Source organism: Tamandua tetradactyla, chromosome 11 (assembly GCF_023851605.1).
Source record: "Tamandua tetradactyla isolate mTamTet1 chromosome 11, mTamTet1.pri, whole genome shotgun sequence".
NCBI classification, from domain to species: Eukaryota; Metazoa; Chordata; class Mammalia; order Pilosa; family Myrmecophagidae; genus Tamandua; species Tamandua tetradactyla.
In genome coordinates, this window is record NC_135337.1 from 58,551,330 (window position 1) to 58,569,921 (window position 18,592).

General features: G+C 40.9%; 1 protein-coding gene across 2 annotated transcripts in view; it reads right to left on the reverse strand.

Moving 5' to 3' along the window:
* Positions 1-18,592, reverse strand: part of IL12RB2 (interleukin 12 receptor subunit beta 2) — an 81,587-nt gene that overhangs the window by 16,067 nt on the left and 46,928 nt on the right. For both annotated transcript variants that reach the window (XM_077120651.1, XM_077120650.1), the window contains 3 exons: positions 9,392-9,592; positions 5,327-5,425; positions 5,079-5,237 (listed from right to left, as the gene is read on the reverse strand). In XM_077120651.1, coding sequence (XP_076976766.1) covers positions 5,079-5,237; positions 5,327-5,425; positions 9,392-9,592 — 459 coding nt within the window. The remainder of the gene's footprint in view (positions 1-5,078; positions 5,238-5,326; positions 5,426-9,391; positions 9,593-18,592) is intronic.

The following is an 18,592-nucleotide window of genomic DNA, read 5'->3' on the forward strand; positions in this document are numbered from 1 at the left end:
ATTTTAAAATACATTTTAACAATTAGTTATAGAACAGATTTCAGAGTTTGGTATCAGATACAATTCCACAATTTTAGGTTTTTCCTTCTAGCTGCTCCAAGACACTAGAAACTGGAAGAAATATCAATATAATGATTCAGCAATCATACTCATTTGTTAAACCCTAACTTTCTCTGTATAACTCCACCATCACCTTTCATCTTTCTCCCACTCTTTAGGGGTTTTGGGGCTATGCCCATTCTAACGTTTTTTTCATATTGGAAAGGGCTGTTGATAATGTGGGATGGGGGGGATGGAACTAGTTGATGTTCTAGAGAGGCTGGTCCCTCTGGGTTTCAGGACTTATCTGGCCTAGGAACCCATCTAGAGGTTGTAGGTTTCTTGAAAGTAAACTTAGTGGATGGAACTTTTGTAGAATCTCTGTTTATTGAATCTATTTTGACATTCACAAATACTTACTGAGTACCTTCTTCGGACAAGGCACTGAGTATTCAAAAGGACAGAATCTGCCTCAAAGAGCTTTTGTTCTAGTTGGGAAAACAAACCCCTTATGTACTCCTATCCCAGCTTACTATCTGGTAAGTAACAAGATGGAGCTCTGTAATATTATCTCCATTCTACCTGAAGGGGCTGTGCCGGTTTGAAATTGTGGTGGACCCCAGAAAAGCCATGTTCTTTAATTCTCATTCAATTTTGCTGGATAGAATCTTTTTGGTTGTTTCCATGGAGATGTGACCCACCCAACCGTAGGGTGGACAATCTGATTAGGTGGCTTCCATGGAGCTGTGTCTCCACCCATTCCAGGTGGGGTTGCTTACTGGAGCCCTTTAAGAGGGAACCATTTTGGAAAAGACAGAGCCCACACCACTGGAGACCTATGGAGATGCAGAAAGAAAATGCCCCCGGGGAAGCCTTATGAACCGAGAAGCCAACAGAGAAAGCTAGCAGACTTCCCAGCTGAGAGAGAAGCCCCCAACATCATTGGCCTTTTCTTTGGAGTCAAGTTATCTTTCTCTAGATGGCTTAGTTTGGATATTTCTATGGCCTTAGACCTGTAAACATGCAACTTAATAAATTCCCCTTTTAAAAGCCATTCTGTTTCTGGTATATTGCATTCCAGCAGTTTTAGCAAACTCAAACAGGGGCTGAGGCATGAGCAGATAATTTAACAGCTGTGACTATCAGAACAATTTTTGTATTTTACATCCTACTGAGAAAAAAGTACCTTGTGGAAAATTCCCAAATCTACTTTAGCCTATGAAATTGCTTGCACAGAGTTAAGCTATATGATTGAGCTAAAAAACCAAAAACAAATAAAAAGCAATTTTCCCTTGCTTCCTCAGGTAGGGGTTTTAAAAATTAATTTTAGCAGCAAAGCACAGGCAAGCATCAGGGAGGATGCAAAACTGCATCCTTAACTGTGGGAGTGGAGTAGGACGTCGGAACAGAAGGGAAGGGGTCTGTATGGTCTGCTGGACTGAAAAAGTTCATGCATGCACACAAACATATGTATATTTGAAGAGCAAAAATAGAAACTCTTATCGAGGGGAGCAGTGAGGAGAGGACAGTGTCAGCAGTTCGGTCAGTCAGCAAAATAGGCTGAGGTGAGTAATGAGAGAATGAAGGCAAGAAGTCAAACAGGAAATTCTGGTCCTGCTGCCTCTACCTGGGCGGTGATCTCTGATGGAGATAAAGGGGCCCATTCAATCCCTGTGGTCTAAAAACTTCAGGCTCAGGGTGATTAAACGACAAAGGCACCCGCTTAGGAAGATGTGATAGCTGCCAACCATCCGTCAGAAAAAATAGCTGCACTGTTACTGAAAATGAGTTTCCACCTGAAAAAAGCTACACTGGCCTAACAAAGAGTTGGGCAGCAGTCCTACAGCTGTTACACAGCACATACTCTATTTATCAAGCGCCTACCCTGTGCCTGGCACCATTCTAGGTGCAGGGGAGACAACGGCGAGCAAAATCATGATGGCTTCCACTCAAGAAGTTTGGAGTCTGTTGGAGAGGACAACCAAGCAGTGGAAAAGGATAACGTGAGCTCCAGGAGACAAGCGCACTTGCCGTTGGTGGAGCCCGGCAGTATCGACAGGCTTCTAGGGGGCTCGCTGTCCATCAGCCTCGTGTGGACCTTACTAAAATGCAATGCCGAGGCCTCACCCGGTTCTCCATCTTTCCACTCCTGTCCAAGCCCGGCTAAGGGACCTTTTGGCTAAGTGACAAAATACGCATAATATGAAGATTGTCATCTTAATCATTCTTAAGTATCCAGTTCAGTGGCATCAGTTACACTTACAATACTGTGCAACCATCACCTCTAGCCAAAACTTTTTTTTAATCATTCAAACAGAAACCATATCTATACTCCCCATCCTGTCTCCTCACCCCCACCTAAGACCTTGGTAACCTCCAATCTACTTTCTGTCTCTGTGAATTTGCCTATTCTAGATACTTCATTTAAGAAGAATCCCATAATATTTGTTCTGTTGTTTCTGGCTTATTTCACTCAACCCAGTGTCCTCGAGTCTCCTTGCATCAGAATACCGTTTCTTCTTATTGTTGAGTTGTAAGGGTTCTTTATATATTCTGAATGTTAAAACCTTATCAGATATATAATTTCCAAATATTTTCTCCCATTTTGTAGGCTGCCTTTTCACTTTCTTTGTAATGTCCTCTGATGTACAAAAGTTTTAAATTTTGATGATGTTCAATTTACCTATTTTTTTTTTCTTTTGTTGCTTGTGCTTTTGGCTTAATGCTTAAAAATCCATCGCCAAATGCAAGGTCATTAAGATTTACCCTTATGCATTCATCTAGGATTTTTGTGGGTTTTGCCCTTATATTTAGTCTGTTGATTCATTTTGAGTTAATTCCTGAATATTGTGTGTAATAGGGACCCGACTTCATTTTTTCACACGTGGAAATCCAGTTTTCCCAGCACCATTTGTTGGAGAGATTATTCTTTCCCCCATAGAATGTACTTAGCACCCTTGTTGAAAATCAGGTGGCCATAGATGTTGAGTACTGCCCTTCATTATTGCTCTGATTGGCCTCTGCATGCGCTGTTAATATTGCTGCCTGGTCGACAATGCCAGAAGGCCCCTTCTCCCTTGTGCTGTTGTGGTACTTCGCTCCTTTTGCTGTTGTGGTACTTCGCTCTCTCAGTGACTTTCTCCCACCTACTCAAAACCACTGCCCCTCCCATTCCCCAGAAACTGCCCTCGTGAATTCACCAATGGCCTTCTGGTTGCAAAATGCAATGGACGATCCTCAGTCCTTGATCACTTTTGGTACTCTCCTTTCTACCTTACTGTACTATGAGCTCTCTGAAGATAAAGAACAGTTCTGATTCATCAGTAAGTGCTCACCGAATTAAAGAGACAGTCAATCTAAACTGGTATAAAATAGTACCATGAATCTGCCACTCCCTCCCCTTTTAACTTGTTAAAAAATACTCTTACATAGGCTTTAGACTTATCAGATTCATGGCAAAACAAGGTAGGCAGTTTCTTGAACATCAGCAGGAGGAGTTGCAAGAGTTATCTGACCATGCTCATCTTTCTGGTGGTAAATAGGCATCTCAGGCTAAACTCTGACAAAATGAAGATTATTTCACATGAAGAATTCCAAATGGCCCAAGAGAAGGTCAATGTATTCATCTCCTCTGGAGCTACATTTCAGAACTAACTTACCCTGACAAGCCCAGCGGGAAGCAGTTCTGTGCAATGATACATTCTGCTCATTCATGGAGGATTACTTTAACAAATGATTGTAAGATCTAGTAATGAAATACTACAGAGCTGTTAAAAGAGTGAGGTAAGTGCTTACGGAGTGAGGTGGAAATATTGTCAGTATGTATTATTGAGAGATCAAAGCAAGGTGCAAATCAAAATACAAAATAAGTCCCCAAATATATGTTGCATATGCATTAAGTTTTTTTCTGGAAGAACTCACAAGGAACTGCAACAGTAGCCACTTGCCTAAGAGCAGAGGAAGGAAGATTTCATTATATATGTTTCTGAAGTATTTGAATTTTTTTTTACCATGTGCAACCATTATTTATATAATAAAAGATATATTAGGTTTAAAAGTCATAACTTTTAGAAAAGCTCTACTACAGATCTTCTAAGGTCAAGACGGAACACGGACTCCTAAAGTTGCCTGGTAAAAATCATTCTTGCAAGCAGTTCTCTGCAACCAGATCTCAGGGTGGCTTTGTTATATGTGTCTTGCACATGATAACTCTCACGAAGGAATAAAAGTGTTGCTTCTTTACGATAAATACTCCCTGCAAAGAAATGTAGCTACGTACGATGTAAAGAGAAGGTGAAGTTAGGGAAAAAATCAAACAAACTCTGAACACCTCAAAGATTGGAACGTCAAATCTGGCAAGTGACTTGGATTTGCCATCGAATGAGTGATCCATGAAATCATTTGGGCTAATGGTCTAGTCAGAGTATATTTGAATTGCTTTAGACTTGTAGGTGTAGAATAATTATGGGTCATAAGGGGTTACGTTAAAACTGTGTGCTATTTTACCCATTTTAAAAAGATAAATATGCTAAGATGATATCTGCAAATGGAGGATTTAAAATTTCTGCAAATTGGGTGCGTGGGTGGTTTGGCGGTAGAATGTTCGCCTTCCATGCGGGAGACGCGAGTTCGATTCCCAGACCATGCACCCCCCCCCCCCAAAAAAAGTTCTGCAAATGCATTTTTTAAAAACCTGAAGTGTCTAAATAGTACTGAAACCCTTTGTTGCCTTTTGAAATGCCGTCTCCCCATATGGCTAAGCTCCTTGAGAAACCTAGTCGATGTTTTTCACTTCTGAATCCTTTAGCAATTTGCTTGGCACATGACACATATTCACTAAGTGTGTGTGAGTGTGTATGTGCGGTAAAATGTGTTATTTTTCTTCATTCAATTCAATTCGCAAATATTTATTGAGTGTCTTCTAAGAGCCAGGTCCTTCTGTGCATGCACACACACGCACACACACACACACGCACACACGTGTGTTTTCCCTACCTGTGAACAAGACAGGCCCTACTGCACTTGGTTCTCACACATACCGCAGAGCTGAGGCTGGGAATGCCCGTCCCTTTCCTTCCAGTAGATCCTGTAACGGAGAATGCAGCCCCTGTGCTCGCGGGCTGGGGTTCTGTTCCAGGAGATGAAAACGCTCCCCCGTTCCTCTCTGACGGCGCTGATGTGGGGGCCGCTCAGTGGGGCTGCAAAGTAGAACAGGGGTGATTTCACCACCCTCCAAATCCAAATTACTGACCTAAAGCAAAACGTGGCCAAAGACCCCAAGACTCACCTTCGTGCTTAGCATGACCCTGGACGGACCTGCATCCTGCCCGGTCCCCCGCCAGCGCATGCACGCGGATTTCATAACAGACGTAGGGCTTTATGTTCTCTGCAAGGAAAGGAAGTGCTTGTTATAGCAGATGTGGCATCACCTCTGTGTCACTCTCAGAGCCATTTTAATATCTGACAGGGACTCCTTGAAGGTGTTTCTAGCCCTTGCTTAGTTTGGAGATGATTCCAGAACAGTCTGCCCTGAGGGTAGAGAGATGACCTAAGTACAAATTCTCAACATCCTGCCCGCATGGCACTGACTTCTGAAAATCACTGCTCCCGATTGCCAGGTATGAGCTTAAAAAATCAAACACAACTGACTGAGTTTCTTTCTATTAAACAAACAGGGTTATTGTGACTAAGAAGGTGGGGAAGCGATTCAGGTCTCACAAGGCGTTAAACATAACCACGCGAACAAATGTGCATAGACTGCCTTTCGAAACAAAACTGGCCTTCAAGAAAAAAATGTTGACTTCTGCAACTAAACGAGTTGCTGTTCACAAAAAAAGTGAGGCTGGAGTTTTGGAGGCATAGAAGCTAACTGCTCTCCTAATTCCACAGGTACGCCTATGGGGGATCCGACAGGTCACATCCTGTGCAATCCAATGCACTCCGACCCCCCCCGCCCCGTTCTTCTCCCTCCCTCCCCCCACGGAGTTCCAGTTAGATATCAGCTCCTTCCCAGTCTGGAAGCTCAGGAAGAAACCTGGGAAAGACATCTGAAGGAACACAAGAGAGCATCTGATACTTTGGTAATTTTTTTTTTTTTTTGGTGGGCTGTTCTATTTAGAGGAGACATATGCTAATGCTCCTTCCTAACTTTCAAAATGCCACCCTTTGCCATTTCCTGTCGGTCAGAAAGCTTATTGGCAAGCCACTCTTTCCTGCCAAAGCTCCTTATTTCCATGAATCTCAGGTGTCTGCTTCCTATGAAGACAACACCCCTCTCATAGACACTGCCCTTGACATATCTTCAAATTCCAAATGAAAGTTTAAAGTAAGAGAAGACAAGCAATCCTACCTAAGTAATTATAGTATCATGTGGTCAAAGTAAGAAAGACTCTCCCCCAATATTGTTTAATGCCCTGCCTACAAGTAGATCAGATCCCCTACAATGATAACTGATTAGAGTTGAATATTTTCTTTCAGGAAGAGGAATTTTACATCAGAATAATTTACTAAATCGTGCTTGTTTTATATGAAAATCCATTACTCCATAAGTATTCCAGCAAGAAGCTCAGGCAGGCCAACAGTACTACTGACAGAAGAGACCATGACGAGATAAGAGCTCACACCATGGATGGGTGGTGACTGTGCCAGGGTCAGGCCATGGTCACAGACCAAGTGAAACGGAGGAAAGGACACAGTTCAGCTCTGTAATCTAAAGACTCCTCATGGGTGGCATCCAGGGTATGGAATCATATTTCACTTGGAAGAGGTTCACACACAGCTCTCTGCTCCCAGCCGCCTGGCTGCTGGGCCCCCAGTTAGGGAAGTGGCCAGCCAACGTGCCATGCCGGGCTGGGATGTTCCCGATGAGCTCCTCAGGCAAATGGTTTCATCGCATTTTGCCTTGCAAAATGTGAATTTCAGGGTAGAGGCCTGGGGAACTGCTGCTTCGGGACACCTTTAGTAGAGGAGAGAAGAAAATGTGGTTCTGTAACTCAGTGGACATTTCTCTTTCTGCGAAAGGTAGAGCCTCAGAAGATTTGTTCCCTGGTTCTGACCTCTTATAAGGGCTCCTATTTTACCGGTTGATTCCTGTATGAAAAGTCCCTAATCCTGTCTGCTCTCTGCCTCCAAAACCTTCCTTAAATCCTGCTGCCCAGTGGAAGAAGCTCATCTTTTGTTTTCTTTCTACGGTCTGGCCCCAATTTCCCATTTCCCACTACTCATATGCATACATACATCCTGCTCCAGTACCCTTGGACAGAGGCCTTGTATCCAAGTTTATAAGCCATCTCTTAGGTAGTTTTCTGTAGAAAGCTAATTTCGCTTATTAAATGTTCGTGGAGGTAAACATTAAACGATCAATAATAAGGAGTCTTCATGGAGGCAGTAGGACAGAAGAGGAACCCGACCAGTACAGGCATCAGGGAAGGCTTCCCAGACTCCTTAATGTTCGCATATTGTAAAAAGACTGGCTGTCTTTGGTAAGAACACTTTCCATGCACACAGGACAAAACTGATGATCTCTAACCTGGCTCTATAATCAAGGACTCAGATTGTACTCTAGCCCCACATCCAATCACCCAACTCTGTTCCACAAAGCATAGGGAAAAGGCTACTGCAAATAAGATGGCAGTGAAACATTTTACTGATTGGAGAGGGCCAGTGTGAATGGATAATAAGTATGAATTATCTAATTTTTAAGTGTTTATTTACAGAATGTAATATCAACACAAACTAATAACTTAGTGCTTTCTAGCAGAACTTTAATAAAATTATTTTACCCATTTGTATATTAATTTTATTCAAATGAACATATCTGAAGTGCTTAATGACATTTTTCTAAGTATGCTAAAGATGTTTAGGAAACATACTTTCTTATCATCTATTTTATATTTGTATAGAATTAGAGAATTTCTAGAAGGAAAGAATTTAGGGACTATACAGTACAAACTATCCCACAAGGCTGAGTCCCGAAACAGTTTATAATAAGCGTTTACAATTTTGTAGCATTTTAGAGTTCAGAAAATGCCTTTTCTGTGTACAGTCTCATCTGATTTGATGGATATAACAGCACTGAAGGAAAATTAATTCAACCTGTAATAACTCTAAAAAGAGGAAACACAGCCTTGAGAGGCAAGCAACATTCTTATTAGGGATCATCAACAGTACGAAAGTTCTTTCTTGAAGTGAAATCTGTCTTCTTATAATTTCCACCCAGGGTTCTTAGTTTTGCTCTCTAGAGCACAAAGGAGACACTCTCACACATACAAGTCCCTCAAGCTGCCCAATCGGGGATACTCTTCCACAGGCTAAATGGTCCCAAGATAAAAAGTTCCCGACCCCTCTGGCTTGCTCATCTTTCTCAGGAAGCGCAGAGCCACATGAGGGGCACACAATTAAGGATGGGCACATGTATTATCATGCAGTGGGCTCTGTTTATTTCAGGTGTGCAAGGTTTGTCTCCTTTAGCAGGGCGTGTGTCTCCTCCCGGGTAGGTGTAGTGACTGCTATGGGGTAATGAAAATATTTGGGGATGTAGAGCTTGAAAACCTATTCAAATCTTAGCTCTGCCACAAATAATAATAGCAACAACTAAATTAATGGAGCAATTAGTGTTGCTCGAAGCATTTTCCATTATTCATTTAGTCCTCACAATAATTCAATGATGTAGGTAAATATTATTACCCTGACTTTACAGATAAGGAAACTGAGGCACAGAAAAGTTAAGTAATTTGTCCTAGATCATACACCCAGTAAGTGAAAGTGCCAACACTCAAACCCAGGTAGACTTGTTCTGGAACAGTCCTTTTCACCACTAGGCTGAACATATGTTTAAAAATGACATTAAATAAGTTCTATCCAATCCTTTTAATGTATCTTCAAATATTTTCTTTCATTTGATTCAGACCACTTGATTTTAATTGAGAGACTGAGAATCAGAGATACTAATAATCATATAAATAATATATCATATAAATAATTAGGAAAGAAACTCAGATCTCCTGATTCCTTCATCTACGGTCCGTAGTTGTTTTGATCATTAAATGGGCTCCCAAGTGTCAAGGTGCTTATCACACTGAGAAGCACAGCTCTTAGCCATGCTTGTATGGTTCATATGTGATTCATACTACTTGACACTGTGCTGGGCACATGGATTTTCCATGAAGCTAGAGTTTTCAGCCAACCTGTCGGCTGCAGTGGTATGTCTGAGGTGCTACCTTGGTGGACTCCAGGTCATAAATCTCCCTCTTAACATGTACTGGAGGGCAGGGTCCTGGATTCCCACCTGCAGTTTCCGCTAAACAAAAGTGAGTTTAGTAGCACTCCAGAAAGAAGGTAAACAATTTGGTACCTGAAATCAGAGCGGACACACTGTATGGTGGTCTCCGCAGCCAGTTGAGAGGAGGCTGCGTGCTGCTTCCTGAGTGGAGCTCCCTCCATTCCACCACGTACTCCTGGACAGCAGAGGCAGCTTTCCAGGGAGGCTCCCAGCTCACCACCATGCTGTCCGTGCCTTCTGAGTCTATGGAGACCCGGTGAGGAGCCAGCAACCCTTTATGGGGGAGAATATGGGGGGAAATTGCAATGGATGAGAATACAGAAAACAACTCCTTCCAACATAGTTTTAGGAAGAACCACATTTTTTTTTTTTTTGGTAAAGTTCATGCATGTAAGTTCATTCTATTTCTCAGTTCATAGAGAACCAGCAGCATCAGCTTGTGCAAGGACCCTGTGTAGTGTTATTTTTCAAAGTCTTTCCCCTTCATCTTCTATTTCTCTTTACATTCTTGTGTCCCCACAGATACCTGCTCTAGTAAATATAACATACATCCTTCTAATCTACCTCCCATATGTTTATTTAGACATGTACGTATTCTTGAAAATTTGTGCTTATGTGGTTGGTTTATTTTTGTGAAAGATATTGTGGGATAAATCTAATGCTTTTTCTGGGATATAGCCACCCTGCTGCCAGATGTAAATCCAGCTCATTCATTCAGATTGCTGTGTGAATCTTTTCCTTATCCAAGGAAGGTACAGGAGGTACCTTCCAACTCCTTGCTAACACAAACGAGGATGCAACATTCTCTTATATATTCTCTTGTGTGCAAGAGATGTCTCCGGATATATTATGCATAGAGTTGCTAGATTATATATAGAATAAATGCATATATTATTTTACTAAATACTGCCACACTGCTCTCTAAAATTGTTAATCTATGGACACTCTAACAAGAAAAGCCTGAGGGTTTTTATTTCTCCATCATGTGTTATTTTCTGACTTACAAATTTTTGCCAATCTTATAAGTGTAATGTGGCATTTAATTATGGTTTTATTTTCATTTTTCTAATTTCTTTTGAGGCCTAGCTTCTCTTCATATATTACTAGCCATTTGGATTTCCCCTTCAGTGAACTACTGTTCATATTTTGCTCATTTTTTTTCTGTTGAGCTTCCTGTCTTCTCTCTGATTTTTGCAGAAATACCTCTTATATTCTAGATATTAATCACTTGTCAGTTCTCAATGTTAAAAATATCTTCTCCAAATCTGTCAGCTCTCAGATAACTTTACTCTGATGTAAGCAAAAAATTTATCCATGTGCATTTTGTGACTTAGTTATGAAAACCTTTTCCATCCTGGCACTGTGAAGACTACACTTTCTTGTACTAGCTTTTAGTTTTAACTTTTACATTTCGATTTTTAATTGAAATCCATCGGAAGGTCTGTTTTTGTTTTTTTTTTTAAGTGGTATGAAGAAGGGATTAAACGTTATTATCTTTTCCACACAGGGAGCCAAATTTCCCTAAACCATTTCCAAGCAATCCACTGTGCCCTACAGATTTGTTACACCATCCTTATCCTATAGCAAGTTCTATATACTCACGGGTCTGTTCCAAGTCGGCCTCTTCACCAGAACACACTTTTTACGTTATTAAACTTCACAATGTCTGACAATTTGGCGGTCAAAGTCTGCACCTCTTTTAGTTCTTCTTTTTTCAAAGTGGTCTCAGATATTCATGAACCCTTTTTCTTCCATACAGTGTTTAGAATCAGTTTGTCGGAGCCCCCCCCCAAATTTGTAGCTAGTATTTCTATTGGAATTAAATTAAATTTATAATTCAACATAAATTTATAGTTCAATCTGAGATCTTGCAATGTTGAATTGTACCATTTGTAATAGGCGGCTTCTTTGAAATTAATCAAATCTCCTTCTATATACTTTTATGGAGTTTTAAAAATTCCTCCTCAAAGTTTCTATGCATTCTTTGTTAGGTTAATTCCTAGACATTATATGTTTAGTTGGCTATCTAAATGAGATCTTATTTTCTACTACTTTTTTTTTTTTAACTATTAATCTGTGTGTGATGATCTTATTTCTGGTAAACCTCCTAAACTCTCTAATCAGTGCTAATAATTTGTCTATTGGTCTCGAATTTTCTATGTAAATAACCTTATTAGTTGCAAACATAAGATATCTCCCTCCAATCTTTACATTAAATCCCTATTTCTTTTTTTGTTTGTTTTTATTTTATCTTGTTTCTATGTATAAAGGTAATATGCCTATGTTTCTTTATTAAGATGACATTTGCTGCATGTATTTAGGAGAGAGTCTTCAAAAAATTAAAAAGCTATCTTCAGCTCTCTGCTCCTCCCCATTCGACAGACAGCCACATCTTTCCATGCAGTGCCATCTGCATCCCTGAGACATGATGGTGAATGTTGGAATAACTGGATTTGGCAATACTGGGCTCCTGTCATCAGGGCTGCTGTAAACTCCAGCAAAGTGCAGGCTGTTGCCATCAATGACCCGTTCACTGACCTCAACTACATGGTCTACACGTTCCAAAATGATTTCACCTACAGCAAGTTCAAAGGCCTGTCAAGGCTGAGGATGGGAAGCTTGCCATCAATGAGAATCCCAGAACCATCTTCTAGGAGCAAGATCCTGCCATTACCAAATGGGGTGATCAGGTACTGAATACGCTGTGGAGTCCACTGGTGTCTTCAACCCCCTGGGGAAGGGTGCGGACCACTTGAAGGGTGGTGCCAAGAGAGTCAGCATCTCTGTCCCTTTGGCCAATGCCCCCATGTTTGTGATGGGCATGAACTATGAGAAGCATGACAATTCCCTAAAGATTGTCAACAATGCTTCCTGCACCACCAACTGCCTGGTCTCCTGGCCCAGGTCATGCATGACAACTTTTTCCTGGAGGAACTCATGAGCACTGTCCATGCCATTATTGCCGCCAAGAAGACTGTGGATGGCACTCCAGGAAACGTGACATTACAGCCATGGGGCTGTCCAGAATGTTCCTGCATCTACTGGTGCTACCAAGGCTATGGGCAAGGTCTTCCTAGAGCCAAATGGGAAGCTCACTGGCATGGCCTTCTGCATCCACATCCCCAACGTGTCCATCATGGATCTGACCTACCACCTGGGGAGAGTGGCCAAATATAATGACATCAAGAGCGTGGCATCAGAGAGGCCACTGAACGGCATCCTGGGCCACACTGTGAACCAGATCATCTCCTGTTATTTTAACAGTGACACCCACTCCTCCATTTTTGATGCTGGTACTGGCATTGCCCTCAATGACCATTTGTCAAGCTCATTATCAGATGTGACAATGAGTTTGGCTACAGCAGCAGGATGAGGGACCTTATGGTCCACATGGCTTCTGAGGAGCAAGAGCCCCTGGACCACCAGCCCCAGCAACAACATGAGAGGAAGAGAGATTGTCAGCTACTGGGGAGTCCTGGCTCCAACACGATCCTCCAATACTGAGAATCACCATCCTCCACAGCTCCCATCCCAGACCCCCTGAGGAAGGGTCGGGGCTCAGAGAGCTCTACCTTGTCATGTCCCATCAATAACTTTTGTATGCACTCCAAATGTTATCTTCTAATTCTAGTTTTCAAATAGGTTTTAGTCTTATAAAATGGTATTAAAACATCACTAAATTCTTTTTCTGCTTCTGTTAAGAGTATATTCTTTCTTTTACTCTTTTAGTATTAATGTGATGACCCACACAGACACATTTTTCAGGTATGAACTCATCCTTGAATTTCTGGAATTGACCCTACCTGATCATTCTGCCCAAATTCTTAATACATTTATTGGACTCAAGTTGCTAATATCAAAATTAAATTAGCCCCATAAAACAGGTTGGACAGCTTTCCTTATCATTTCTTTTTTGTAACAACTAGAATAACATAGAGATAATCTGTTCTTTTAGAGTTTAGTTATAAAACAGTTTGGGCTCGGGGCTTTTTTGATGGGCAGGCAAGTTAAATGTGAAGTTTTTGACTAATTCCAACTTCTTGAATGGTTATTCTTTTAGTTGGATTAAAAAAAATGTCTTCTTGTGCCAATTTTGGCTTTCTGTTTCAGAAATTTATTCATTTCATCACAGTTTTTAAGTTTATTGAGAAAAATTATTCTTCCCCTCTTGTTTTTTGGGTATTTTGATTATATCTCCTTTCTCCCTCCTCCCTTTCCCCCCCCCATCTTTACCCCATTGATCTTATCAAGGGTTTGTTTATCTTATTAGTCTTTTCAATGAATCAGCTTTAGTGGTTCATCTCTGGTGTTTTTCAGGAATCGAACCTGGGTCTCTGGCATGGCAGACGCTAAATCTGCCTGCTGAGCCACCGTGGCCCACCCCTCTGGCGGGTTTTTTAAATTATTATCATGGCCTAATTTCTTGATTTCTGTCCTTGTCTTTATTCTCTCCTTACTTCTTGTTTTTCTGAGTTTACTCTATTACCTTTATTTTGCTCTCATTTTTAAATGATAGTTGAGATGAATAAAAAATTTCAGATTCAAAGTTCTTTATTGTCTTCAATTTGAAGATATTATTTCATTGTTTTCTTGTATGCTTTGTTGTTGTGATATCTTATGTTTTTCTGGTTCTCACTCTTTTGTAGGTGATTTTCTTTTTCTCCCTGAATTATTTACTTTTATAATTTTTACTTTTCATTGAATTTGAGGTTCTTAAATTTCACTACAAAATGAAAAAAATTTCCTCTCAGTCTGAGATTTTATATCTTTTATAAAATTCTGCATTATTTTTGATCATTAGTCCCTGAATAATTTCTCCCTTCCGTTTACTTCTTTCTTTTACTGGGACACCTTGTTGTCATCACTTCTACTTTTATTCTTTCAGTGTTTTAATTTTTTTCCTATTTAATCTTCCTTATCCTTTTTTGAGTTTCTCCTCCAAACTCCCACTCATTAATTCACTCTTCAGATGAGTCCTTTCTGCTAGTCAACAAAGACTGCTAGTCACCTAAGTTCTGCTAAGAACTCACTGGCTGAGTTCTTGAACTTTTCATACTGAATGTCTCTAGTGGTGTCTTCTTTACAATCACCGTTTCTGATTCATGTTTCTAGTATCCTCCCTTCTCTTGCTAAGGATATTTATTATGTCCATTCTAAACTCTTGATCTTTTTTTTGTTGTTGTTGCTTCATCTTTTGCTTCAGTTCTGCTTCCTATGATATAGGTTGTTCTGTCTGTTGTCTTTCTTTCTCAGTATTTGTGCTCCTCTGATTTCTCCTAATGTTCTCTTTTGACATCATGCTTCATTTTTTCCAGTTGATCAGCAGTTTGGGCTTTTATTTTCCTATGGGGGGAGGGGCAAAGCTTAGCTGTAGCTCATGCTCTTCCAAGTCAGGTGAGGGTGGAAAGAGGGAGTTTTCAGGGTGGAAAGTTCTAGAACAGAGAGCCTGTCATGTGGCGAAACTTGGACTCTACCTGTTCCCAGGCTCCCCTTAGGCAGAGCTGGAAGTCTCAGAACCCCCCAGTGCCTTGACAGCAGGCACTCTTCCTGGGGAACAGACGCTGTTGTTCTCTTAATTGTCAGGTCCATGAGGTGGGGCAGGAGGAAAAGCTCAAGGACTGGTAAGCTCAAAGGCCCTCGTTGCTCTCAGCCACCCACCCACCACCTCTCCCCACCCCTAGCTGAGTTCCAAGACGCCCATGAAGTTACTCTGTCCCACTTTGCTGCTTCTAGCTGCAGAGGTGCTGCCACTTTTTTGCCCCACTGTAGAAATGGCAGAGCAGTCGTCATCCCAGTGCAACGTGGCAAGAGGAAGGGTCAAACAGGAGGTGTCCCCTCGGCTCACCCCACTTCGCGGCCCTGTCCTTCTCCACTCAGGTGGCCATTCCCCATGACACAGGGGCTTAGTCACCCAGCTCCTAACTCTTCTGCAGCATCCTCAGTGCTGGGTGTGGTGGTGAGAATCTGAGGCCTGTGTACTGGAGATCTTATTCGGAAATGAAATTCTCCAGCAGTGGTTCTTTTTTCTCTATTTGCCTTGGTACCTGGTGTGCAATTCCATGGATTTTTTTTTTTTTTTTTGAGAATCAAATTTATCCATCCAGCAAATACTTATTGAGCAGCTACAGTTTGTAATCTTTTGTCAGTAATGGGGTAATTTAGCCAAAGAGCCTTTGTAGACCCTGCCCTTACTCTCTCTGGAATTAGCTAAGAAACCAACTTGGCATTGTCCAGAGTTCTTCGCCTCTGAGTCACCACATTTACAGGGACCAGCCTGGAATTTCCTCCCCGATGACGTTTGCTGAGGCATATTTCTCTCCTTCAAACTCTTCCTAAATCACCTTCTCCCTGTCACCTCTCCAAAGTCGATCAATCAACTTCCTACCTCCATTTTCACGGGGCTCTCCTATACAGAGTTACGCAGTTCATAAGGTATTTGGAAAAATGTCCACCTAAGAGACAGATACCTGGTTTTTCAGACAGCTCTGCCACTAACTGAATTTCGATCTTGGCTAAGTTATTTCACCTCTTGGGGCTTCTGTCTCTGACATCTGTGTGGGCCTGCTGATGATTTTGTTGGCTTCTGTGTCTTCCCATGGTTTGAGTATTTCTTGAGCACAGGGATGAGTCTTTGAAATATTAAATATGTTTTACTTGATGACTGGCATTTTAGCACAGTCAGCTTTCATCATAAACTGACAAAATGATTCTTGTGCCTCTTAATACGCAATGCTTGTGGTAGGTGATTTTGTACTAAATTTATCCTTTGTTTCTCAAAACCAATATAATTTTGCCTATTGGGCATTATTTTTCCCTTCCTAGAAGGAAAAATACATATGTGAATAGTGTAAACATATACTGAAGCGGGGGGGGGGGGGGGGGGGGGGGGGAGGGACCCCAAATCATGGGAATCTATTTCTCAGGTATGCATGAAGCATGTTCCCTCTAGGATGGGACTACACCATTTGCCAGTTTGTCCTCCGGCTCACTCTGGTATGCACAACTGCTTGCACTGGATGGTTTACATGTGATCTTCAGGGAGGCAATGGGCCCTTGAGATTCCAACATTCCCAGGATCCTCTTAGCTACAGATCAATTTTAGAAAACTGCCTCAATGGCTTATCTTACCTTCAATTTAGGGGCCGCTCAACCCTCACTACAAAGCAAACCCTCACTCCCGAAAGCCTGCCCTCCGTCTCCTGGCTAATACCAATTTGTCTCTCCCTATTCCATTCAGATGGCTCCTCCAGTTCCTTGCCTTCTCTCCAAGACCATTCCTCCACTTCTCTCCATTCCTACAGCACCTGCATTCACCTCTAGCCTCTCATTTATTATACTGTCCTACAATTTACTTGTTTTTATGTCTGTACTTTCCAATCAACAATAAATAAACTGAGGACTTCAATGGCATTTTTTGCTTGTTGCTGGATTTCAATTGTCTTATATAACACATGCCCAATAAGTGATTGTTGAACAAATAAAAGTAAAGTGGACTCTAAAATAATGAACATGGCCATGTTGAGAAGTTGTTTCCAAATGTAAATATTGGAACTGGAATGGGCCCATAAAACCTATGAGGTTTATATCCTCAAACCCATCTGCATAAGGTTTTAAGAAGTAATGTGTTCTGATATATTAAATTTTTTAAATGGTGGGATACTAAACAATGGTATGATTTCAAGTTTTCCTCACAAAATTCACTTTAAAACTTAACTGTTTTTTTTTTTTTTGGTTTTTGGCATGGGCAGGCACCAGGAATCGAACCTGGGACTCCGGCATTGCAGGGAGAGCTCAGCCATTGAGCTACCATCATACCACCCTAAAGATTACTTTTCTAATACTTATCCACTGAAGAATAATTATAAAGATACACAAAGCAAAAGGGAAGAAAAATCACCTGTAATTCCATGATGCAGAGATAATTTAACTCTTCCATCTATATTCTACTAGACTTTTTCACTATGCAAAAGTGAATACTCACATGAATAAATAAAATGTCATCATCTCATACATATTTTTGAAAGCCTACTTTTTTATTTTAGGGTGTATGTGCATCTTTTCATGTCAGTAAAAACCTTAGCTAATCATCATTTTGATGCAGGTGCAGAATTAAGACAGATGGGGGTCATTATGTATCTGATTAGTCTTCTACTATTATACAGTTTAGGTTGTTTCCAGTGTTTCAGTATCTCAATGTTTCAACAGACATCTTTGTACTTATATTTCTGAGCACTAATCTAATGTGCTAAGGATTCATTTCTACCAAAAAATTTCTTGGTCAAAAGATACGCTTATTTTAGAAGTTGTTATATATTCCCAAATTTCTGTAAATTGCAAGTTGTACCAATTTATGCACCCACCAACTGTGTAGAAGAATGTCTTTTCCCCACGCTCTCACCAAGGCAGAGTATGCTAATTCTACCTAATTATCACAGTCTGATTGGGTTTCTTTTAAATTATTTGCACCCTTTGGTTGCTAGTTAAACTGAATATTAGTTTTCATATCTTTATCCTCCTTTTAAACTTTTTTTTTGAGTTATCTGCTCATATCCTTTGATCAGTTTTCAATTGTAGTGTTCTTTTTTTACTTGAAGAGAGAGAGAGAGAGAGAGAGAGAGAGAGAGAGAGAGAGAGAGAGAGAGAGAGAGAGAGAGAGAGAGACATCAACGCCTTTCCTGACAAAGATGTGATATATATTTTCCTTAAATAGCTATTTCTGTTTTAAAGCTATGTTTATAATGTTTTTCAAATTTATTTTATTACATGTTTTCGGTTTAATCATGTCCCCCAAAGAGATATTTTGAAGTTTTAATACCTGTGAATTTGGAAATAGGGTCTTTGCGGGGGGTAATCAAGTCAAGATGAGGCACGCTGGATTAAGGTGGAACACAATCTATCATGCCCGGTGTCCTCATAAGAAGAGGAGATGTTCAGAACCACAGAGGGCAGCTGGCCATATGAAGATGGAGACAGAACCTGGAGTTATGCTGCTACAAACCAAAGACCATTTGAGTTGGGGCTACCAGAAGCAGACACAAGAAAGAAGGATAGATTCTCTCCTAGAAGCTTCAGAGGGAACACGGCCTTGCCAAGACCTTGATTTCCAGAACTGTAAGAGAATAAATTTCTGTTGTTTGGAGCCACTTAGTTTGTGATACTTTATTATGGCAGCCTTAGGAAACTAATACACTGTGCATAAAGTTTAATTATTGAGAAAATTGTTGTCATCTTTTCCTTCAAGCTTTCTGATTTAGGTGCCTCCCTGACCTGAGG